This window comes from Anopheles moucheti, chromosome 2 (assembly GCF_943734755.1).
Source record: "Anopheles moucheti chromosome 2, idAnoMoucSN_F20_07, whole genome shotgun sequence".
In the NCBI taxonomy this organism is placed as follows: domain Eukaryota; kingdom Metazoa; phylum Arthropoda; class Insecta; order Diptera; family Culicidae; genus Anopheles; species Anopheles moucheti.
The window spans coordinates 44,078,599-44,103,754 of record NC_069140.1 but is presented as its reverse complement, the minus strand read 5'-3'; the positions used below and the strand labels follow the sequence as shown (position 1 = coordinate 44,103,754).

At 44.4% G+C, this 25,156-nt stretch overlaps 2 protein-coding genes across 5 annotated transcripts in view; one reads left to right on the top strand and one right to left on the bottom strand.

The window, feature by feature from the left end:
• The window catches only part of LOC128296909 (complexin), a 162,732-nt gene extending 138,908 nt beyond the window's left edge, over nt 1–23,824 (bottom strand). For 2 of the 4 annotated variants that reach the window (XM_053032434.1, XM_053032435.1), the window contains exon 1: nt 23,674–23,824. The gene's annotated coding sequence lies outside the window, so the exon portion shown is untranslated. The remainder of the gene's footprint in view (nt 1–23,673) is intronic. The other 2 variants (XM_053032436.1, XM_053032437.1) reach the window with 2 other exon arrangements.
• Nucleotides 1,594–4,386, top strand: LOC128296908 (uncharacterized). The gene is made up of 5 exons (XM_053032433.1): nt 1,594–1,687; nt 1,831–1,976; nt 2,064–2,304; nt 2,469–3,142; nt 3,224–4,386. The coding sequence occupies exons 1-5, from the start codon at nt 1,594–1,596 to the stop codon at nt 4,148–4,150; spliced, it is 2,082 nt and encodes a 693-aa protein (XP_052888393.1). The 3' UTR covers nt 4,151–4,386.
• Nucleotides 23,825–25,156: the final 1,332 nt, after the last annotated feature.

Here is a 25,156-nt window from a genome sequence, read left to right as displayed (position 1 = left end):
TCGCTCACCGGGTGCACATCTTCAAAGTACTAGATCTTGGACGTGAGTTTTCGCCGATTAGATTTGCATCGATTTCGTGGAAATTTGCACGACTAAGCCGCCGCGATCGTGAATCGTTTGATCGTTTGATTTTTTTATCTTGCGCGTATACTTTTCTGTGGCAAACATTGTGGTAGCAATAAAACTAAACCTCACTTGGAGACAGTGCAAACATGTATTATTGCCATGCTAATGTGAAGTACAATATTTGATTTTCAACGATCGGTGTGTTGCTGCTGTTGCCGGGACAAACAAGTGTATGAACAATTAGTTCTCTGTGCCCGGTACCGCGGAGCTTCGATCGAAAGATCAACATCGTAAAATTGTTCAACAAACGATTGCTGTTGGCAGTTACAGTTCGGCAGCATTTATCTTTCCCGGTGTACAAACGTCAACAGACCGACCGGCAGACAAGTAAACCTTGCGAACCTTGGTGCATTACAAATCGCTCGAATCACCACAGATATGCTCGTGGGATCTGATTTCCAGCGCGTCTAACCTTCGACAAAGTGTCCTTAGTGTGGTGAAAAATTCACAAACACACTGGCCAACTCGCACTATGTTGGATGATGCATTTTCCATCTATTGGATACGCTTTGCAGAGCGTGCCCCTGAAATTGTTGTGTTGGACGTGTGAATGCGAATTTTAACGCCCGCTGATCTGTTACCGACAAATGCACGCTACACACACGCTGTAAATGTTGTTTACTTTTCTACCATTTGCAACAGAGGAGAAATAAGGTAAAAAAAAAGAACATAAGTGCCAGTGATTTCATTTCAGCCGCGCCTAAAAAGTGCAATCAATTTTTATCAAATTGGAACGAAGGTTCAACAATTTCGAAAATGTGCACGAGCCCATTTACCACTTTCTACAGCCTTATCATCGCTCAAACACCGTAGACCATGGCAAATAGCTCGTAAAAAAAAAATCTTTCATAATTTGCGTCACACTTTCCTCAAGTTGTGTGGGTTGTGTGGCGTACATGTATGCTGATCTCTTTTTTCTATCCTCTTTCAACGTCCCCAGCCAATCTAGCATCACCCCAACATTTAGCTCATCGTTTGCGTCCGTAAAGTGTTTGGCAACGACCAATATTGCGAACCATATCCGGCAGTGAAAATGACGATCGCCATCGATTGTCCATAATGCGCCGTGGCAGTAGGAGATATGACGAACCTAAGCCTATTGCGCATATGAAGCTCCAGTCACAAAACTGACAACAAAAAAAAGGATAGTTTGTAGAAAACGAAACCGGAACTCCTTTCAGTGCGATTGTGAAGTGAATGAAGTGCGGTTTTTGTGTCTGTGCGCAATTTACTGTCAAACATTTTAATAACACAAATGTATTAAAATGAATAAGTGATACGTACGTGAATAGAATCACACCACTGTAGTAATAGATCGAAAAATTTTTAATTAGTTTAGTGTATCGAAGTGAACGTATCAGTCAGTCAGTGTATTTAAAAGTACGTTAGATCTTGTTCCTGCAGCTTCAACTAGTAATATTGTTTGTCTGCTTTAAAAAAAACTGTATATTGTCACCTGATCATAAAATGGCCATACGAACGGTTTTAGTAGCTCTATACGGCTTGTTGCTGTCATCTAGTTTAGTCGCAGCCGGTAACTCATTCGCTGATACTTTTCAAAGTAAGTCCCAAACGATTCATAGCATGCGAAGTATCGAAGCTTAATTGTGTGTGAGAATAAATCGATGTGAGGATGATGATTTCCATCGAGAGAAAAATGGCAATACGAATAAGCTGTTTTCTCCTTGTTCTGTGATATTCCAGTGGAGGAATACCTTAAATTTCCACCAGTGTTCTTGTACGATGACTACGAGGATTGCCGTCGGTGGTATCGAGATGAGTACGTTTATTGCATCGTAAAGGCACCACTGGCACCGGACGAATCATCCGCCTTGTGGAGAAATATAAGCGTGAGTAAATCCTGTCACCGTCACATTACGAGCTAAGGCAACCCGTTACTGACCGTGGCGTACGGGACATATCCGGGGGTATGTCAGTATTTTTCCAGCGATTATCACCACTATGACCATTCGGTGTTGGAGCGTGGCGTATGCATACCAAAATGTCACGACGCTATCATACAAAATGCGACCGAAAGTGGAACGGATCAACTTTCGCGTGAGGAAATGATTCACCGCTGCATAAGTGCAGAGATTACGCCTCACTATGGGCTGATCGTATCGTCCGCACTCCACATCCAGCACTGTTACTCCCGTGACACTGTGGATATTCCATACGGTATGAGTATTTTTTATTTTTTCAATACAGAAATTGCAATTTGAAAACGTCACAAAGTAATAACTCCTAACATTGCCTATCGTAGTTGTTGATTCAAGAAACCCATCAGCAAACTCACTCATTATTATCCTCTTCCTAATGCCACCTTTTCATCCCATCGCCAGATTGGCTGGATGTGATGTTTTTCGTACTTGCTGCTGCAATTATCGCACTCGTGGTAGCCTCCACCGTGTACGATATGCACCAGCAGGCGAGACAAAAGTTTCCCGAAGATTACTTCGCACGAAACTCGAAGCAGGCGCACCAGCGGCTTCTCACAGCATTCTCCTTTCCTCGCAATATCCGCCGACTGCAAGAACCGATACACACCCAAACCCGCATCGACCTTGCGTGCTTCGAAGCGTTCCGCTTCGCCCAAACGTTCCGTGTCATCTTTCTGCACGTGACGATTGCACACTTGAAGATCCCGCAGCGCAATCCCGAATATCTCGAGCAACTGCAGCACGGCGCCCCGCTACAAACGTTCATCGCCGAGTTTCAAAACTACGTACAAACGTTCTTCACTATCGGCGGTATGCTGATGGCGGTGAACTTTCTCGATCATGTGCGCAAAAATCCAACGTTCCGATTGGCGTACTTCGGCGAGCGTCTGTTAAATCGGCTTTGCCGATTAGTGCCAACGTACGCGTTCATGATTCTCCTCGAGGCGTCAGTTATGCGGCACCTGATCGATGGACCTTTCGGGCAACAGTTTATTGGCGAGTCGGCCAACAACTGTCAACAGCAATGGTGGATGAATTTGCTCTTCGTAAACAACTATATCGGATGGGATAACCCGGTAGGTGTCGGCAAGCTGGCGGCAACCCTGATTTGTTGGAGCGTTGTTATATTCAATACTTTACTCCATCTTTATCTTCAGTGCTTCATACCTTCCTGGTACCTTGCGACAGATCTACAGCTGTTCGTCTTCGGCCTTATCATAATGATGATTTTCTGGCGATGGCCATCCACCAGAAGATACATCTTCAGCGCTATCTTCCTCTACAGCGTGATCGTTCCTGCAGTGGCCTATCTGATGGCTGGCATTACGCCGGTCATGACGGTGGACATGAAGGACGCGGAAAAGTACATCCGAGGTCAACAGTTCCAGAGCGTGCTATACTTCCCGTTTCATCAGAACACCGGCATTTACTTCTTTGGCATGTTGGCCGGCATTGTGTATCACCACTACCGGGACCAACGGAAGGAACTGTTCAAGGTTGCCGCATTCCGTCAGCTAGCTCAATTTAGCGGACTGTTGTACGTGTTTTGTATGGCCACCGTATCGTGGGTTGTGTCGAATCTTTCCTGGCTTCCAGCTATCTGTCTCGCTGCATACGCGAGCGCCTTCAAGCTCAGCTGGGGTCTGTTCAACACCGTGCTGCTGCTGGCGCTGGCGCTACTGCACCGACATAACTGGATCAAGATGGCACTGAGTCATCCGATCTTTCGCGTGCTCGGCAAACTGGGCTACAGCGTCTATCTCATCCATTTCACTGTAATCGTCCAGGTGTATGGTAGGGAAAAGGCACCCATCTTCAGCAATGAACAGATAGTCACGGGTTACACAGTCGAGGTGCTCTTTTTCAGCTACATCTTCGGTGCATTGCTTTGCGTTCTGGTGGAGCTACCGACCGGAGCTGCACTCAAAGAGCTGATTGAACCGAAAGCGCATAAACCCTCCATTACTCAAGTGCACACCGGTTCTGAGCCAATCAGCGCGCAGGTAGGATCATCGTCCACCACCCTGACAACCACACCGGCATCAGATGCAACAATCATGACGAGCTCGAAGGAGAGCCGATAACTCCCCCGTGTCGGGAAGGCTGTGATAATCCAGGACATTCACCGGTCAACTTTTGAAAATTCGATCTGCTAGCAGTATGTTAAGAAAAGGCATTTCTTTTAATTGAATCTTTTCTAGAAGAACATTTAAGAGCGAGATATCATTCTCCAAAAAAGTCATCCTTGTTATTGCCACGGTCTGGTTACCGTAAGGACTCTTATTGGGCAAGAGCCTACACCCTTTAAACACCCTCTCAGATATAACTTTAGCTTATATATAAGCTGCTTCACAAACAAAAAGGCATGCCAAAGCACGCACTACATGCGACATCGGAGAGAATAAAAAAAAATAACAAAAAAGACTCTCACTGCAGGAAGGTTCTTTGGCGTTGGCCACATTTCCATACCTTTAAGACTGACCGACATCCGCTACCGGTTGCTTCCCGGTATGGGACGCCCTCTCGAAAAACCAAGCCCTCTGTACAAAGCAAACAAAAACCTTACAGATAAGCCACGACGTTCCGGGTCGTTAAACACAAGTATTCGTTAGTTTTAATTGTGGTTTTAGTTTCTGTGAGTGTGAAAAAGAGTGTGAGGGAGATAAAGAAAGAGAGAGAGAGAGAGAGAGAGAGAGAGAGAGAGAGAGAGAGAGAGTTATCGGCATGTTATCAAGCACGAGCATTATTGGTGCAAGGTATCTTTTAAGGCTGTTTTATGTTTTCTTCGTCAAAGGCTGTGCACATCTCTACCGGTGTAGGACGATCTTGTGCACCACCGCCTTAGATAACACTGGTAAACACATTATTGTGGAATGAATAAAACGTAAGAAAAAAAAACCAATGCCAACCAACCAACCTTCACAGACACTGATGACAACACGAAACTGCAACCAACTGCAAGAAGCTTAACAAGAAGCTACAATTCAATCAAGAACTCAACTAATACAAGCCCAATGTTTCACTATCACATCTTATCGTAAAATAGGCACGAATTAACAAGAAATTTCAATCCCATCAATACTATTGCTTGCGATCTTGCTCAGCGGCTTCAAATAATATCAAAACAAACCAATCGATCATCAGCTGCTAGAGAAGTGCTCATTCAGTGATGTTGTTAAATGTTGTTATATTTTTCAACCGAAATATCCGCTAGGCACGAGCACATCTCCAAACGGCATCTTGTGGTACAGCGTGTGCCGACCTTCGTGGACACGCTCCAGAAGCAATTCACCTTCTCCGAACGTGATTGGCACCGTGCAAACACGTGTGCGCTTTTATTTAGCGGTTCGGTTCACTACTCTCATGCAGTCCTTACTTGCACATGACAAACAGCAGTTGACCTGCTTGCTGATCGAGGACAAATCGGCCCCGAACTTCGGATATCTTCACGTGTTTTTGCGAGGAGGATGCCGCGTACATGCTTTGCAGATCTTAAATCGCAGTGAGAGCAGCTCTTGAGACGTTTGCTTTTGATCCGACATCCTGTTAAGGAGCGAAACCAAAAAAAATCGCGCTAAAAGTTGTCTCAAATTTTATAAGAGACAATGCACTTAATAGTTTGCTGTTTCGTGAAGCTTATGTTGCTTGTGTTTGTTTTATTTCATTGATTTATCGTTATGCATTCTTTTTCGAAGTTTAATTTAAAGTTTCAAAGCCCTTCCTTATCGAAGTTATTGAAACTCTTTTCAACAAAAAACCACAATTACTTTTCTTTCAGCCAAATTCCATTGTTCAACGGTCGGTCCGCTTTTAAACGAGGTGAACATCAATCAGCTTCCAGGAAAGGTGTTGTAAGGTCTCACATCTAATGTCTTCATTATGAACTCGTCAAATGGCACCCATGACAAAAAATACCAACAAACAAGCAAAATTACGCTGCACCCGCTTCTTCTTCCCTTGTGACCCTTGTCTACAGATTCGAATAAAGCCTCAACTTTAGGTTGAAACTATTAAATCGTATCTCGTCCTGTCGAATGTCGTTTATTCAAGACCACGCCAACAAACGAATTTGTACGGGAAATGAGATTAGCACACTGTGTGCACTCTGTGAGGCAGGGCCCTGATTGCTAACCATTAGGTACGCTGATCGGGCGGCTTCACTGTACGAGCCGTCAATTCGTGCAAACTACAATAGAAAGTGCTCGACAGCCAAAATGCCAGCCATAGCTAATGTGAAAATAATCGCCCTATTCCATTCTGCTCCATTCCTCCGTTTAGCTCCGCTTCTTTACACCAACATGTGGAGTTTGCTAGTTTTTGCTTGACGCTCCCGCTTGGGAAGGTTGAGAACAGTTCCCTTACCATTGCCATTTAGATCTCCAAATGGATCTGTCAGTTTGCTGAATTGACGGATCTTTTTTTTTCTGCCTAAATTATAAACCGCAAAACCCACAACAATCGGGTGCAAAGCGGAGTGTATGATCAATGCAAGATAACGAGTCAAAGCACCGTCGCTAAAGTGCGGAACGAAATTGGGAGGGAATTCTTAAATCTGATTGAGTTATAGTGTTTCATTAGTTGGGGCGCGACCATGTTATGTGAGCAGCAGAAACGGTGATAGTGACGTCAAGCTTAGTTTGTTGCTGCCGCCGCTAATGCATTGAAGCATAAGATATTTTATAATTCCATATTTTGTGGTTTAAAAATTTAAAACAAATGCATCGAATTGACGTCATAAGACAATTAATTATTTTTTGTTACCCTTTTATTTCTCTTATCCCACAAGAAAATTGTTTTCATTTTGATTTAGTTTTTTTTCTTTTTAGAACACTTTGTTTTATTAGATGTTTCATATATTAGAAGTATCAAAATGCTTAACCAACACAAAATTAGATATTATCGATGATTTTATAATGAGCATTGTATACTTTTGGCCGTTAGTATTTTCAAGGTATTCAAGAAACCAGGAGAATTATGTGTCCAGCGAATTTGAATGGTACAGTTTCTTCCAATCTTACTAATGATTGAGGTTAAATAACTCTCACGCTGTTAATGAAGAGCGTGCGGTTTGCACATCTGCTCTGTAGTACGAATCGATAAAAATATTAAAATATAAATGAGCTGTTAGACATTGATCATGAAATAATAAAAAAAAACCCGAAAACACTATGTGGTTGTAGTATTAATAGTTAGAAAGTTGTCGCTAACCTCCAATAAACAGCTGGAAAATTAATCTTTTCTTGTTCCGATGAGATCACCACACGGCGTATCATTATTTAGCACATTGAAACTCACATCGCTGGTCGCTCACCCCCGGTCCTTGGTTTTGCCCACAATCCCACTGATAAAAAGCCTATATTCTTCCTCGCGCAAATGATGGTTACATGCAAATCACACTCACACACCATGTTCGGCTAATTTGTTCGCCGGCATTATGCACGCCAAATCTGCCACCGGCCGATTGATTGGCACTGCTGGGCGACACCCGAATAGAGAGGTGACGGTTAAGACGGATAACTCCCCGCGACAGCCGACATGAGCCATGAGCGAACCGAAGGAACCGAAGCGGAACAGCACGCAGAAAGAAAAGAAAACGATGAGTTTGGCATTCACCCACATCACCGCAACCTTCAACATTAGCGGCTCCCTGAGTTAGGCCGACGTTTTTATGCACATGAAACTTAACACGCCGAGGCGCGTCTCTGGGACGCTAAACAGCGGAAGCAGGACAAGCTGATAGGAAAACCATTAATCATTCCATCATCTCCCATAAATCTTTCCCCGTGCAAAGGAGTTTTCAATGGTTGCGTCTTGCATCTTCATTCCTTGCCTCGCATCCACAGCACAATTGGCACATTTTCCGTCGATCCCTGAAAGAAATTTCTTTAAAACTACACTAACCGCTGCCAAATAGTTCTGGCCAAAGATTACTGCCAACGTTACTTGGGAATGCAAACTCCAAAACAAAAAAATACTTTGCCTGTGCTTGACTGATATCCTATCGGTGGGGAATTGAAAACTTTCTTCGCATAAATCGATTATCATGTCACTGATGTTAACAAGTTATGCAAATCCAGTCACAAAAAAGCAAAAAAAAAACATTTACTAGAAAATAGGTTGGATGAAATAGGGTTGGGTTTGAAGAATGAAACTACAATGAGGCTCTAACATATTCCTAAAAATATATTTGACAAAGATGTAGGACGCAAAGGCGGTATCTCTACCTTACCGGGTGTATCGCCTTTTGTAGTGTATTTATTTAACATTTCTATCCCAAACATTGCTATACAAATAACAAACATTTAACAGAATGTTAATGCGGAATATGAGGTGCAAATTAAATTCAAACGGTATTTATCGGCTTCTCGTTTATCATTTTTATTCGCTACTGGCACCCGGTCATTAACTGCTGCTTGACGAGTGCTAGCAGAAAACGATGAAATGGAAACGGACAACATTAAACCAACCTGTGGTGCAAAAAGTAACACAAAAGCATAAACCGGTAGCCCATTTTTTCCCCCAATAAATCACACCCGTAACGGAAGGTGTCAAATGCTTATCGTCTATTCACCGATCGGTTTGTAAATCCTTGCTTGGACGGCACATTCAACGTCAACAACGAATTACCTTTTATTTACTGGCATACATTTGAGGACAAATTGCATTTATTAATAACGCTACGCGATTTGATCCACTTTGGTGTGGCGGCAAAATCAAATCATCATCTGATTTATTGCATTCATTTACAACATCTTAATTTACGGCACGGTATTAAAAACCATCCAAAACCATTAAAAAGCTAAATACTGTGTCTGCACGGAGCGGCACGGAAGAAGATCAGTTTGGCATGGGGGAAATTTACCGAAACACATACATTTCGCTAAGCTTTTGTCACGCTGCCTGCATAGCAACAGCAACAAACGAACAAAAAGAAAAACCCATAGCCCCACCGCCATGACCGCGGGCAATATTTCTCACGGTTTATGAGAGCTATTTGTGAGCTTTTATGCTTTTTCCCGTCCATCTCGCGCACGTGTAAGCCGCCCCAAAACCCGCCAGCTCTAAACGGGCGCCCAGCTAAGCGCAAAGATGCCGCGACTAACATATGGCGAACGGTGCGAACAAAAAGGAACGCAAGAAAACAGATCCATTTTTCCGCGCTGCACACAGGGCAGTGTCGTATTACGTTGCGTTAAAAACATACGTCCGAACCGCGCACACAGACAGACATTAGACGCTGATGAATTCAATGTCAAATGATGGTTATTTTTGTATGGTGATGCTATTTCTTCCCCCATCTGATCAGTTCGAACAAAGAGCCTCCCCTGGAGGGAAATTTTGTGGTCATTATTAGGTACGCGTGTGCGTAACAGTCACATACCGAAGCAAACATGCAACCAGCGTCATACCGCTTCGCGTGACACGCAAAGCATCATCATCATCAGGCGGCACAAAAACAAACGTCCACGCGTTTGGTTCGAACAACTGCAAGCCAACAGCGAATGATTAAATTTAACATGAACCAGGCGCAAGTTTCCGCCATCGGCAGGACAATGCTTGTACGGTAAAATAATAACCGTCCGCGTGTGATTGTCTACTTCATTAGGCTATCATGCGATCGAATGTGCCGGTGTGGTTCAGCAGGAATGATGCCGTGATCGGCACAAATTATAAACACACACGCTTCCATTGCTTAAATGTCGATCGGCGGTACGTTGGCGATCGAAGGAATACGCCATCTCTTACGATGTTCCCACAGCTACGGGGCACACGAACTACGATTGACACGTTCGATTGGTTCGCAAGGTTATCCATTAGGACACGTCGTGAAGATCGCTCCGGGCAGACTCAAGTGTGCCTGGAAGCTAGCCAACGATACATTATAGCAGCTCAGCCCAACGTTTCGCGCTATCATCACGGGATGTTGGTTGGTTACACGCTCGTTACAGCCACGGCGTGTTATCTTGTCCACCGCACACGTCCATCATTTTGCATTTGCTTCCTTAAGGGTACTTCGACAACGACCGTTTGCTCATTTGGCTGATACATCCTAGCTGGAGAAGGCCCTCAAAACCAGTCCAGGCGATTGTGAAGCCAACCCGAAATGGTTTATGTTCCATCGTACATGGAACATCGGTAATGGCTTGATGACTTAGAAACACGTCGCCAGCCAAAAAACGAAAAAAAACAGACAAAAAACAACCTCGGCTGAGAAGGAAGGAATAAAATGGAAGTTATTTTATCACCTTCTCCCAAACCAAATCGATTCCATTTGGCGTGAAAAATGGCACCTGCTGCCTCTGTCCGGGTTCTCGACGAAGCGAGGAAGTTGATTAGAGCTCGCACCAAATCGCATTCATCTTTCAACCGACGGTGGACGCATTATGCAACGGCCAGAACCCAGCCGCCTTACGTGGCAAGGGCGTTGCCCGTAATAAAAATGACAATCGCAAGATTTATTGGGTGATTTTGTGGGTGTTTGCTGTTCACCGGGAATTACCTGTCGTTTTTTTTTTTTTGGATTTTGGTAGCCCGGGGTAATGATGTGAAGTGAAATCAACAACAAAAAAAACCTTGAGGAAGCAACCGTTCCGATGTTCTGCAGCAGCTACGCTCCATCTGTTCGGAATCGATCGGAAATGAGGACCGATTTAGGTTGCTGGGAGCAAGCAGTATAGTACAGCATCGCTTATCACGTAGGTAACGTACCTAAAATGAGAGGAACATGAGAAGGTTTTGGTTAGATTTACATGTACTATTAGATGCGAAACTGTAAAGGTGTCGTAAAGATTTATCAATCCTAAATGACACTCATAAATAATGTAAACTTTCAGGTGGTAGAACACTTTGGAGACACTAAGAAAAGACGATTTTTGCGATTTATTTTTAAAGATCACTATAAAAATATGTTACAAAACTGTAGCACATATATTTGTGTTGTGCTTTCCTACAAGCAAAATTCTTATCTTGGTCTCCTACTGGCTACTCCCTTTTGAAATTTGCTGGCTATACTAACCCACTTAGTGGCAGACTCTTGTAACTTTACAGACGTACACTCAAAAAATTCCGTGCATCAATCAGTGCATCAGTGAAAGGAAATGGTAATTAGAAGATCTTCACAATTTCGTCTTCACAAAACTAATGATGCCAACTCCTTCCATAGCCAAGCCATTCCTATCAATTTACTAGCTTCAGCTCATTGTTCCTTGGCTTTTACTAACCAGCAGCATTAACGATGAGAGACTGTGGAATGGACCATTTGCAACTAATAAGATTACGATGAATGATGCGGCAACTATCGTCCTTCACTGCTCGATAATGCACATGACGATGCCTTACGGTATTCGCCATTCCTCATTTTCCAGCAGCCATTCGAGCATTCGCTCTTTTTTCCCCCTTATTTTGCCTTTCGGGCATTCATTTACGTACTGCACGGTGGCAACGTGCGATTTTCTTTCGCATCATCATGTGCTGCACATTTTCCATTAGTGAAAATCTTCAGCCAGTTTCTGCTGCGATTCTTAACCAACCGCAACCACTTTGGGGATTGATTACTCAACGTGGAAAAGAAGAAAGCGTTATAGGATCGCCTTTGGATTTGTGACTTTGCGTGAGTGCGGCTAACGGTCACTAATGATATTATACTTATACAGCTCACAAATGCAGCCCCGATGACGGTGCTGGTGAAAGATGCTGCACAAAAACTCTCAAGAAATCAACCATCCGGAAGCGAGAAGTGTAAGGGGTGCGGGAAACGAATTTACCCTCTCATCAGCTATCCTCGGTTAGGAACGTCCGCTCGAACGGACGGCTTCATCTCCGGTACCATTATCCTCAAGGATCCCAGATAACTGAAGCGCAATGCATACGGTAACAAAGTGAACGAATGTTTGTGATGACTAAGCATTCAAGGGAACATTTTTGTTTGTGTGTATTCCCCCACCGTTGGGGGGGTTCCCGCCAGAATGTATATCGGTGTGTCCATGAGATAGAGCATCGTTTAGCAAGTTGATTGGATTTCGTTAAGTTTGTTTATTTTCGCGTTCGCTAACATTTTTGTTTTGCAGAAACTTTAATACTCTGCCTAGAATTGTTCATACGTGACGCACACCGAACGCTGGGATTAAACCCGGTAAGCTTTATCACTAAGTACGCTTAAGACTAAACAGCACACCAAAGTATTGGAATTGACTACGATGGATGGGCGAAGTCAATATACATTTCGCTTGGATAAGTTTATTTCTCCCGAGGCACAACCAGCAATAGTTTGCAAATGTGTGTTCGGTGTCCCGCTTGAGCGTAAAGTTCAACTTTGAAACAATAATATTATGCTGGCCCGAAGCTAGTAACAGAAACTTATCTCAATGATTACCTCTCGCCTAATGGGGTTTCCTGCCGTGCTCGGAGGCAGTATCTACCTTAACCAAAAATCAATAAACGATTGCAGCCAACGATAATGGCTCACTTTGCACACCCCTCGGTCTAATCATATCCTCAACCTGTTCGCCCACCTTGCCGGTGTCCGCGGTAGGCAATGTGTTTCCCCGTGCCTTTTGGGTGCGTGAATTAATGCCGTTTGGTAAACATCAACTGATTTCTGGCCCGAGCTGCTCATTATGATGGTTCATTCCTGGAAAAGGTTTCTCGCTTCATTAGCAGAGCGATCAGTCCTTCGGCAGCGCACAGAAAAGAAGTTATAATTTAAAGTCAGCTTCACTACTCTTTCCTGCCGGATTGGGTGTGCCTTATTTACACCTGCTTCAAATAATCGACCGAGTCCGATGAGCTACCATAATTATCCCGTCTTATCCAAAGGATAATTGGCGATTCGGACGAAATTGTGTCACAGTTTCAACAAGCCGGTCAACCTTGAAGAAGTTATTCCCTTCTGATGAAGGATTAACTTTCGCTGAAATCAATCGCGAGACGGTTGATTGAAACGATACGGTTATTGCCCGATATTGCTCATGGATGAGGGAGTCCCACTGTGTTGTATGCGATGTTCATCATTCTCAAAATCTCAGGACGAGTTTACCTTTCCGCTCGATTAATGAATATTGACATAACGAATAAATACTGTCTAGCTATATAGAGTAGGCAATGAATTTGATATTACTCCCGCAACTGTAATTTCAGCCTTAAGGTCCCAAAGTTTTCACCGCGCGCGCAATCCAAGCAACCTTCAAGCTGTTGATGTTGGGTGCCGTAAAACCATAAATAACTTCGCTGCGAAGCAAATTAACTGCTCCGAATATAGCCAGAAATTCCCTTTTAGGTGACAGTTTTCGCACTTCACTAATCAGGCTTAAAAACTTCACCCAAATCTTCACGCACCGAGCAAACGCCGAATGACCGTTGCGTGGTGACCGCTTCATATCCGGCACTGGCACATACACCACACATGAGAGCCCCCCGGCAGTGTGCATAACACCTAATGAAACTGACACTGCAGGATACTGTGCTCATTATTTTTAACCATGGTTTGCCAACCCATCCAATGCCAATCATGTGCACAGTGCGCAGCAGTTCGCAGACGGCAGATTTGATGCATTACGCTCACTTCGCACTCATGTGCTGACGCGTTAAAAGCGGTTGTTTGCTCACGTGACATTGCCAACCCGTCGTGGACACTTCTGGATGGTATTGGATGAGCTGTATTGTTTAGTAGGAACGTGCAACCTGTCCCATTGCAAAGCGCTACACGAGCGTTATGCCGGATTGCTGTCAGCCACTGTGCAGCACAACGCCTCCGTTATACAAAACGGCCACAGCACGGTGACTGCCAGTGGTAGCTTCACGACTATCATTGCATACATTTTGGCGCAAACGGTTATGCGCGTTGCGCATCTACGCGAATGAAAGGGGCTCGCGTTTGTCGGACAAATGAGAACTGACGCAAACCGGAAGACGAGAGACGATTCATGGTATTTAGCCGGAAGGGTTCTGTGGACCAGCTAACAATACGAACAGATAAATCAGTTGACAACGTATGGGTGTGTATGATTTTTTGTGGAGAATATTTTTTTATGTTAAATACATTTAAATAAATAAAATATGGAAACTTTGACTAATTAACTGTGCGTTTCTCGTTGGGTAAAAAATATGAATAATAAATCTCCTTCTCCTTCTAGACAACTTCTATGTTTCCATGACTTTAGTAACCTTTCCAACATTTAGATACAACTTCAATCATTTAATTCAACCTTTATGAAATTAGGTACATAAAAATACACTTTGTTTGATTCACCAATAAAAGCTAGGTCATTGCATTGAATGATTTAACATAAAAAGAACTATTTCTAAATAGTCTTCTTTTAATGCCGACTGCCTGATGTATTGACGCAACAACAACACAATTGTCTTGACTTTATGTGATCTCTTCCCAATAACTTCAACTTTACCAGACGGGTCATACATCTTCAGCCGGGTCTTCTTTTTTGTCTTATTCAGTTCTCCTGTCGCCATGTTTCTTGAAACAGTGCAATAGATGAATATTTCATTCTTTTTCCTCCTTATTTGCTCCTATTCTCCTGAACACTCACAACGAACCAACGGGCAAGCTATAGAAGGCTATAGGTCCTCGGCATGTTGCAAGGGCAGGCTACCACCAGGCACACGGCAAAGTTTGTGGTAAATTATGTAATCTTGATGCCAGTACTTTACCAACTTTCCTAATCAATAGTCACCCGCACTCGTGTCCACGTTTGAACCCTTCGCAACGCACCCATTCCGAATACGATAGCCAAATCCGAAAATAACGAGAGTGAGAGAAAAATACCCCCTCAGCAAAGGCGGAGGTTATGACGAGGGCAAGAAATATTTGATAGGTTTTGATCAATTACTAGAAAGGAGGGAAAAGTTGACGCAGCAGAGCAGAACCCCGTAAACATGATTACGTAAAGCACCTGATAAAGCGCTCGCAGCGAACCGATCCCATCCACATGATAAATCGATTTTAAGCTACTGAACGCGGAAGCAAACGCTAAGCCAATAATAGATGTATTGAATTCTTGCTGGTAACGCTACCAGCCACCGCCTCTACGAAAACCCCCCCGGGAGGAGCGCGATATGGTTTTGCGGTGTAATCCCTACCGAAAAGGTGCATCTGCATGTTCTGCAAAAGCTGCTCGACGGCGGCATCGACAAAAGGCACCGTATCTCGACATGAAGATCTTTCGACGATGTACTCTCCGCTCGCTATGTACACACACTCTGCCGCGGTACGTTTGGCCTTTGCCGGCTGGAATTGACAATGACATACGACTGCGCTTCCACGCTGACAGCTGCTTCGACGGAAGCTTTCGTCAAGAAGCGGGTAGTATACTGGCTACCGCTTTTCCCAGCGTTGCCCATGTTTGAGGGTAGTCGTCGCACAAGTTCGAGAGGCCACATGGCCCCTTCAAGAGCTAAAGTCATTGTCAAATTCAAGAGCGCTTGTCGAAAGGCATTGCACGTTGGAAAAGACGCTGGAGGAAATTTTGTTCCATGCTAAGCGTACCACTTCTCAAGAACATCAAACCTCACGCTAGAAAGCACCGATCGAACGCACTTCACGAAGAATAAACGTGATGAAATCACCCGCAAACTCCACCGGTCGTCTCATCGGTTTGGCATCGCGATGCTGCTGCAGAATGATCGCTTGCCCTGCTGTGTTATCGCACACCGTCACACTTCACCACGGGCTCGTCTCCTGTTTGATTGCCGCAGAATGATTCGCGAGCGAAAGATTTCGAGATGCCTTGCCGCGGCATGCACGCCGCAGCACCGGTAATGGTGTGATGCAACGTTTGCAACCGGCTGTCAAGAACCGTCTAGCGGCAGCCAGTACGGGATTCCCATGCAACGAAGTCAGAATAAATCAAGCATTAACGCGGGCAACATTGTACCCATATTTTATGTGCCATGTCTCGTACTCTAATCTCCGGGCTGAGGTACCTTTCACCTCTACGTAGATTCTGCCGCAGCCGACGATAGGGCGCATCCACGTACCGTTTTGCACGCGGATAGCCACCCTGGCGCGAATGGCGAAAAGGTTGATTGCCGCCGGGTGACGGTTTTGCTTTCACCGTTAAAACGTTTTCGTTTCAATTCCATGCCGGTTGAAGATTTCGTGCAAATAACCGTCACCCACATTTTGCCCGAAAACCCCTTTCGGCCCCGTGGCTTTCGGAGCATCAGGAGAGGTGGAATGAATTTTACAGCCCGGTACGGCACTAAAAACCAAACGAAATGCTCTGCCAGTGGAGGCACGTAATATCGAATCGTGATTGGGATCGGATTTAGTGCAAAGCCCGGTACCAACATCCATTCCATCAACGTGGGAAATGGTAGACAAAATTGCACTGAAAATAGATTTTCAACTATGTGTGAGGCGCGCGCAGTGATTGCAGAGACAATGCTGGGAGATATACGCGGAACGTGGGCGAAAAGCGGTATTTACATGCACGCCAAAGTCAAACCCCATCACGAACGTGCATCCACGAGCGATGACAGCTACGGAACTTGCCATCAAAACCGTTGGCATGATGGAGCGTTCGGTTTGGAATATTGAAATCTCAGCCAATCCGTTCTGATGTAGCTTTCGCTGTCTGCCGTTCAAGAAAACTCTGATCGATGGCACAGCAGTGTCCAAACTATGTGTCTAGTGAGACGCAAAAAGGAAAGATAACCAACCGGCAAAAAAAACGGTACATTCGTCCGAAAATACTTCATAAACGAAACGACAGCAGCAAACTACGATTCAATCGCTAATTTTCACTCTCCGTCATACCGTTGTGTTGACCTAAATACTCTTAAAACCATCCTTCACCGGCTTAAATCTATCCTAGGAGGAAAAAAAAAAATCTGTCCCGAGTATGGACATTTCCATTGACGAACCGTCTAGTGTCGGAGAGATGAAATTGACGTTTTCCTTTTTTTTATGCTCCTCGAAAGTGTAGCCTAGAGTTATGAGTTACGAAATCCTGAGCTACCGATTTCAAATCCATCCATAAGTCCTTGCCCTGCCTTGTTCGATCCCAGGGCCGTTGTTGGAAGCGATTGAAATTTGCAGAGCTTTTTCCTTTGTTTTATGATGCTCCATCAAAGTCTCTGCCACGGATCGGACCGTACTGGATGGTGTTTTAAAACGGATGAACCGAAAACATTGAACCGAGGATCACTAAACGATACAACAAAAACGGGAATCAAGATATGTTGCCCTGCTTTTCGTAGTACGTAGTTCAGTGGTTCTGGAAACGACGTACTCTTGACGGCTCACCCAACGCTGGACCATCGCCTTTGGGACGCTCGTGCAAGCTTGAACCACCCATTTCGACCACTAATCACGGCACTCTATCATATCAAATGCCTCAACAACGATATCGTTATTTGCATCCCAAAAAACCCCCATTCTCTGGCTTCGGGGTCGAAGTTGCCCTTCCTCCAACAAACCCCTTTCCCAAATGTTCCTGCCACCCTTGAAATATGATACGCAAACGCTATGTAAACGTTGTTCTGACCATCCAGCCAAATTCCTCCAACTGCTTGAGGAATACGATACTGCTCCGGAGCGGCAAACGCCTACGATTTATGCAACCATTTTGTAAGCTTCACATTCAACCCGTTCAACCATAAATGAGAAAAGCTTCCACTACCTCCAGCACGTTTCGTCTCGCGCAGTGTTCGATTCCGCATAAGAAAGGATCTGTTTATGAGCGCCGACAGAACACGGCGATGGGCGAAATTTGTGATCGAGAAAACGAGGCCAACAAATGTCATCCGTTTCGTTTTTATGGAAAGCGACACACAGCCAAAGCGCCCCCAGGTTCGGTACATCATGTTGGCCTTGCTCGGTCGATCGAATGGAGGTGCCTGGTGCCTTTTAACGCACGCATACAACACTGCCACACGTACAGGCTGAAGGACAAACGGACGAGAACCTCCCCCCCAATCAGCCGGTACACCTCGCCCAACCTCTGCCTCTGGTTTAGGCTTTATGAGGAGTTGCCGTCGTTTTCAGCTCAGTCCAGCCATTAATTCTTTATTTATATTACCTCACTGCCTTCCCCGGCATCCTACCTTGCCTGCTCACCACAGAAAGCTTACTACATCAAAAACACGGGTCCCTTTCACCCTGGCGCCTGTCTCGCATCCGCCCGCACACACATTGACATGTCGGAATCGGGCCTGGACGAATGCTGACCGTCCAATTCGTCCACAGTGAAGGCACACCGGGACTATGGAAATGTATATGGTACGGTTTTGGTTCGGGCCGATAGGTTATTTTTGGAGTGTAAAACAAGAAACCTGTCGGCTTGCCGTCCGTGTGCCCATATGTTCCATTCGGTGTCGTCGGTTTCGATCGATTTTTCTGCTCAAAATGTATTCCCAATTTCCCAGCAACTGCACGTTATGCAGCTGATAACACCAACGGCAACGAGTACGATCTCTATAGTGTAGTTATAGAGAGTAGAAAGATGGAGGAAGTTTCTACAAGACATTTTTACAAAGCCTTTACATTTTATAACTGCGGCTCGCATCCACAAGAGAAAGAAACCCGCCGAATGTGCCTTTTCCCTTACACCAACGCACCACCATCGCGCATCGATCGAAGCGCAATCAATGATAACGACTTTTATATAATTAACCTACCATCCAGGTGCCGCAGGTAAAACCTTTCATTGAGTTCGCTCCGTACTCGGCTGCGATCCAACCGGGTAGCACATTATAAATTATTCCCGAGGACGAACGACACACCGGATGGAGCGCCGTGTCGTCTTCCTTCCTGCGACCACACCACGTTGTGTCCGCGACCGAGCCGCACCGAACGGGAACATTCATTGGATATGACAAGAGCAAGTTACATAATGGAAAACAAAAGAATCACATTGTTTTTAGCTTTTCTTTCCCTGTGTTCCCGGGCAACATGGTCAACAAACTTTGACTGGAGTGGAGTGTTTGCATTCGCGTTCCCTCCGGCCGTTCGGGCACTTTGAAAGCGACACAAAGAATAGCAATAGTAGTGCTGTGTTTTTCCAGCGCTGGGAAAACACTCGTTTTTGCTCACTAAAGCAGTATTAAAAGCGCTTGCTGCAAATAAGAGGCGAATGTAGCCATATTGACTTAAAGCATCTATAAACGAAATTTAAAAAAAAACAATACTACAACAAATAATGGCCCAAGAAATCAAGTGTAAAAATAGAATCTTTTGCTAAACAAATTAAAATCATGTTTGACTGATAATACAGCAAATAAATAATAATGGGAAAAATGCATTCATAAATAAACCTGGGACATATGTTCATTGTTTGATTTTCCGTAACATCATGCTATTAAATAATGCATTTTAAATATTATTAACGATATTGACCAATAACCTGGAGATTGGATGGAGAGACATCAATGGAAATATTTCAAAGGTTATTTAAGCTACAAAACAAGAAAAAAAAATCCGTTTTGCTTGATTACATAGATAATGAAACATGAGTGCGTTATAATTATTCTCGTAAATGAAGAGATCAATCAAATGAAAGCAATTTAACGAAATAAATCAAACATAATGAACGAAGCATACGACAGCAAAGGTACTGTAATTAGTTCGGCAAATTAATTTATAACGATATTATTTCCAACATTCACCGACCCACGAACTGAGTACTCTCCATCATCATCATCATTTTCATTTTGATACAGTTATTATTGCTAGTTTTCCAACTATTCCGCGTTTCCACCGCACCTGTTCCTGCTTCATCTCCAACTCCAGCGCGACACAAATTGCCGGGAGTCCAATTATCGGTTGTTTATCCAATAAGCGAGACGGTTTTGTTTTTATTACTATTTTTGCTCGCGATATCTTTTTTTTCCCTGCCCGCAACATCCTCCGGCGCACAGGATGGTCAATAATAATGTATACGAAAAATGGGTGGCCGCCCTTCGGCCGCCCTTGGTCGCCTGGACCACCCAGTTGATGGAGAAGGATAACGGTGGCATGTGGCTGTCTTCGATAGCTCTCAGCAATTGTGAGCGGTGGTCGATGTTGCCATTGTTATCGTTTTGCTGTCTTGGAGCTACGAGCTACACATAACACGAAACACAAATGGACGCAGCGTTCCCTCAAAGACCGGGTGCTTCCGGGGCAGATATGCGCAAACTATTCCCTTGCAAACAGCAATCGATCCACACTGGGACTGAATTTTGTTTGCCGTGGGGATGAAGGAAAGAAGCAAGTCTGTTGTTCATATTTTTATTGCTTTACCTTCGCACACTCTTTTGTACACGTTATGTTACTATTTGCCCCTGTTTATTCTAAACAAAGTCAAGCACGGCACACTGCACTGCCCACGCGTTTTGCTGCAGCTAATTGGCTAGCCTCTTAGCAAAGTATATGCTATATTTCCACCAGTTCAACGGTGCATATAAGGGCAAGTACATATAGCATGTAAAAAAGGGAAAAATGGATAGTAAAGACATCAGTTTGTTAAGCTGAGCATCATTTAGTTCCATTAAAAAATACATTTCTTACGTGAGAATACGTTAGATAAGTTTATAAATATTTTACAATAATTAATAAACTCATTTCAATTGCAAATACCCTAGTGAGTGTACCTGAGTGCACAAGATGAAAATTTAATTCTTTATTCCCATACTCCCAGAAGATCAATTTTTGAAATGTAATACCATAATAAAACATCATATTATATACTTTTGGGCGCTGTACCACATTCGTGAGCTTACTTAATAAAATTATTGTGTATGGTTATGCAACACAAGTCCACATGTTTTCCAAATCATGTAAAAAGAGAAACATTTGAAATCCTAAAATGCCAATCTACAATTACAACCAATTACAACAACTAAAACATTTAAACACTGTATACATTTAGGTGCATTATTGGTACTAACAACATAAAAACTGATAATGTTCAAACAAAAAGATCGTGTCTGACGATCGTCCTAATGACATCCAAATCATGTCGTGAAAGCAATACCATTCGAGGTTCAAATCTCGAATGCAACTTGAACATATGGTCATCTATTCCAGTTATAGGGCAGTATAAGGGAAAAATCCATATCTGGTAATGGATTTATGAATAATGCAATAAGTAATTTTTAAAATCACCCATATCTTATTCTATTTCTTGTTCTATTGAGAAAACGGCGTTTTAGATGTTAAACGGATATTTAAACGAAAGTATTAAATATCAATTCTAAAAGTATCTCGAACACGAGAACGGTCACAGACAACATTTTCTTGAATGTCTCAAATGCATTTTTTGTTTACTTTCACAAATCCATCGTGTCCTCAAGCAAGGTATCATTTTAAAAACAATATTTGTTTTGCATAGTACAGTCCGCATATGAATTGGAGTCATGCAAACAGATGTTTAGATTGCTATGTCTCCTCAAAAAGCAGATTCTTTTATGCCAATGTCACTTAGTTTATGCCAAAACGCCCAGCGGTAAAACTGCAATCATCAACTCTCAATCATGCTTTGCTTTCCTAAACCAGGAAAAAGGTAAAAATGCAAATCAAAGAGAAAGTACGAGGCAAATATAAACCGTCACGAGCCGCACTCACGTGACTCACTGGCAGAGATTAGTGCTCTAAGGGTGAGCAAGTACAGATAAAAAGGAACAGAACAAAATAAGCTCACAAGGAGCACAACCACTAAACCAACTATCATCACGCTAACAAAATCGAAATATCGATCCAGAGGTACAGCAATGGGAAATAGCAAAATACGGAAAGAAATGATTCACCTTCCAGTTGGGGGTGTGGGGCTGGCAGTCGGTGAGATTGTGTCACATGTTTTAGTGGACCCCGGACGCCATGCGTCACGGTTTAGCACCAGAGGTGAATAACAACATAAATTGGAACTTAATTCAATTAAGACTCACCCGCAGCATGAGCGTTGCGGCTCCCGATCCCATGTTCCAGGAGGATAAAACAATTTTAAAACGAACCGAAAACAACAACAACCAAAAACACCAACCATGTGTTTCGGCTGGGGATAAATGGTTTTACAATTACACGTACTACAAACCACGCAGATCACTGGCACCTTGTCGTGGTTGTGCCGTGTAGTGAAACACAATCCTTCAACGTGGTGCACAGCATACTTCGGTTCGCCCTTGGCGTTCGGCTAGCAAATTGTGCCTCTGTGAACTGTCAAACCGTGGATCGATATTTGGGAAAAGCACGGGGTAATAGCCTGCAGTAGGCTGTGGAAAATCTGACCGTAGCACAAACAACGGCCTGCCAACCGTGGAAAAACTTCCTAAAAAACCAACTCTGTCCTACCCCCCGGTACAACAAAGATTACCAAACGCATCACACACACGCAAACGTACCTTTCGTTTGGGTTGCAGCTTCTCTTTCCTCCTTTCCTCCTTCACCCACGAGCGCCAACTGTCATTCTCATCTGACGCATCCACATGACATCCGCAGCGGACGAATGGCAAAACATAAACAACTTTACGGCCTGCACACAGTTTTGCTGATAGTTTTAGCTTGTTTGCTTGCTTTTGCATTCTTTGCAGTGAAATGAAGAACGGTCTACTATTGCGCCCATTTCTATGTACGTCCACTGCATTACAGTGCGTGACAAAGTTGTTAGATATGCGTTTGTTATTGTCTGTTGCAGTGCGGATTGCTGCTGCTGCCGATACTCGGTTTCATTTCCGTATGGTGCAGTTTTCACCCCACACACCGTCACTATTCACACACACACACACACACCTATGCACACACGCATTCCACTACTTTCGCGCACCTCACACCATCTGTTTGGTCATCACCGTACAACAAAAACACTCAAGGGGTTTCGGTACCGACGGACTTAAAACCCAGCCCAGTACAGCCTCACCACCAGTGCGTTTGTTTTGCTGCAGTCCGGGCACCCGTCTTTGGAGCACTTGGGCCGTCCAGCGCAGCTCTCGGGGCACTCGGTCACTACGCTAAAACCCTTAATTTTTCGACACCCCCAGGTCACTTGCCTCACAAATCACTTGCCAACACGCCACCAACCGTTCTCCGGTGTTTGCGGGCGACGAAACAGTGAAAACACGCACACGTTCGCCTCGGAAAGCTTCGGGCTCGCTTTACGGAACCAGATTGAAGCAGCGCGTGCAGTATGGCGTGCAATTCCTCCGCGTAACGTAGCGTAACGTAAGCACGGCCCGATGCGTGAGTTCCTAGGCCGTGAGTGTGCGCTGGGTCTCACTCTTTTCGGTGTTTCTCACCTCTCCCTTCTTCTCGCGCTATACCCGTTCGCTCATGGCCACCAGCGTTCGCGATGCGTGTATGTGGGTGTGGGTAAAAGCGAGACAAACTAACGCGCAATCACCCGCACAACGCTTAGTAAAGACACACACGCGAAAAGTGTGACAGAATGGTTGGTATAGTCACTATTCGGTACGAACTAGTGCACACTATTCAGCCGCACTCTAGTCCATGCGCTACGTCCGCTTACCACGCGTATATCGATCGATTGTTTTGTCTTTATTACCTTTATTTTTGTTTTATATTTTGCCCACAGTGCCCTCACGGAACCGCTGGGAAATCCATTACACCAGCGCCGCAATTCTAGCCGTCCGGGTGAAATTTTCCAGTACAGCCGCAAGTTACCTTTATCGAGCTGGCACGTTTGGTGGTAGCTGGATCAGCAACAATGTAACACACGAATTACCACGCGTGCACACATACACACACATAAACACTAACTCACACACATAGACGCAGACGTTTCAGTAAAACGCCTAAACAATTGGGAACTAAATTGTGTCCACCGAACGGTAAAACTAACAGCCGAATAAACTGACAACCGAAAAACATGCACCACGCCAAAAACGACACCTCGACACAGCTTTTGGGGCACTCTGCGGGCGCGTCGTTAAACGAAACGATGACGTAATGAGGTGCGCCTGCGCGCCATTCGTACCACCATTCTTTCCCTCCTCAACACCTAATTTTACTTCATCTCCCCGCATCCCACCCTTTTTTCCAATCCCTTCACATAAAGCTTTTCCTACGATTTGTACGTAGGGCATATCACACACATCCTTTCGGTGGTACTCATCGCGGTGAGTGCGGTGAAAATACTCATCCCCGGTTTTCCATGAGTGACCCACTCACGTGAGGGAAATCACTTTTCTTCACGTGCGACAAGGGAAGCATTCTACCCTTCGCCTACACACACGCACACACGTTCATACGGTCGTATACTAACAAATCTCCCAAACCACCCACAACATAATCGAGCTTCACAAGGAAAAAAGCTTCGGGTTTTCCATCCGCCCGATGAGGGCCGGTTCGGGTCTCGCGTATGAATCCTGTTCGGGATTCGCGTGCTTCGTGCGTCCTGAAGGATCGTATCCTGAATTCCCGAGGAAAGTGACGTAACGAGAAGGAAAGAACATCGAGGAAAACGATACTTAAAATAGGACAAAGACAGAATGCCCAAAACGGAAAGCAATATGCGTGAGTGAGAGATAGAGAGAGAATAGGTAGGGAAATTTCGAATCCTTTGCAGGGGCACACACAAAACAGAACCCCGAGCATAACCCGACGACTGTTTCGCACGTGAAGCTTTTGCTTTCGGCAAACGCACCACAGCAAACGGTTGCGCAATCAGATGGAAATTTCTCTCGCACCCGGTAAAACCTTCTTTGAAACTCATGCTGCCATTGCTTATCACCGGTTTACATGAGCCATTCCTGCTTCATTTATTCGTCGGAGCCGGAACGGGTAGCCGTATGTTTCGCACTTGACCAAAACATGCTAGCACAGGCGGTTGGAGCGCTTTCAGGGATCCGTCGTTCTGATGGAAAAACGTTCCAATCGCGATAAGCAGTGTCACGCTCCGCAGTCTACCCGTGGTCCTTCCGTAGGACACCCCGCTCAATAGGGCGAAATCAAGTCACAATGGGTAACGGTTGTATCATTTCATCTGAAACCACTCTCTTTGGCTGCCAACACAGAAAAGTTGTAACTTCGGTGAGGCAAAGTTTTTGCATTGGAGTTAAGGATACTTTTCATTTTTCATTCATTGTCGTCTGAAACGGTGGAAAAGTTTGGACTGCGTGCGGGGACAGACCCGGTTCTCTGTTAA

Coding starts and splice junctions, on each gene's coding strand:
- LOC128296908 (XM_053032433.1), top strand. CDS start 1,594: ATGGCCATACGAACGGTTTTAGTAGCTCTATACGGCTTGTTGCTGTCA. Junction 1,688..1,830: donor ATTCGCTGATACTTTTCAAA/GTAAGTCCCAAA, acceptor GTGATATTCCAG/TGGAGGAATACCTTAAATTT. Junction 1,977..2,063: donor CCTTGTGGAGAAATATAAGC/GTGAGTAAATCC, acceptor GGGGTATGTCAG/TATTTTTCCAGCGATTATCA.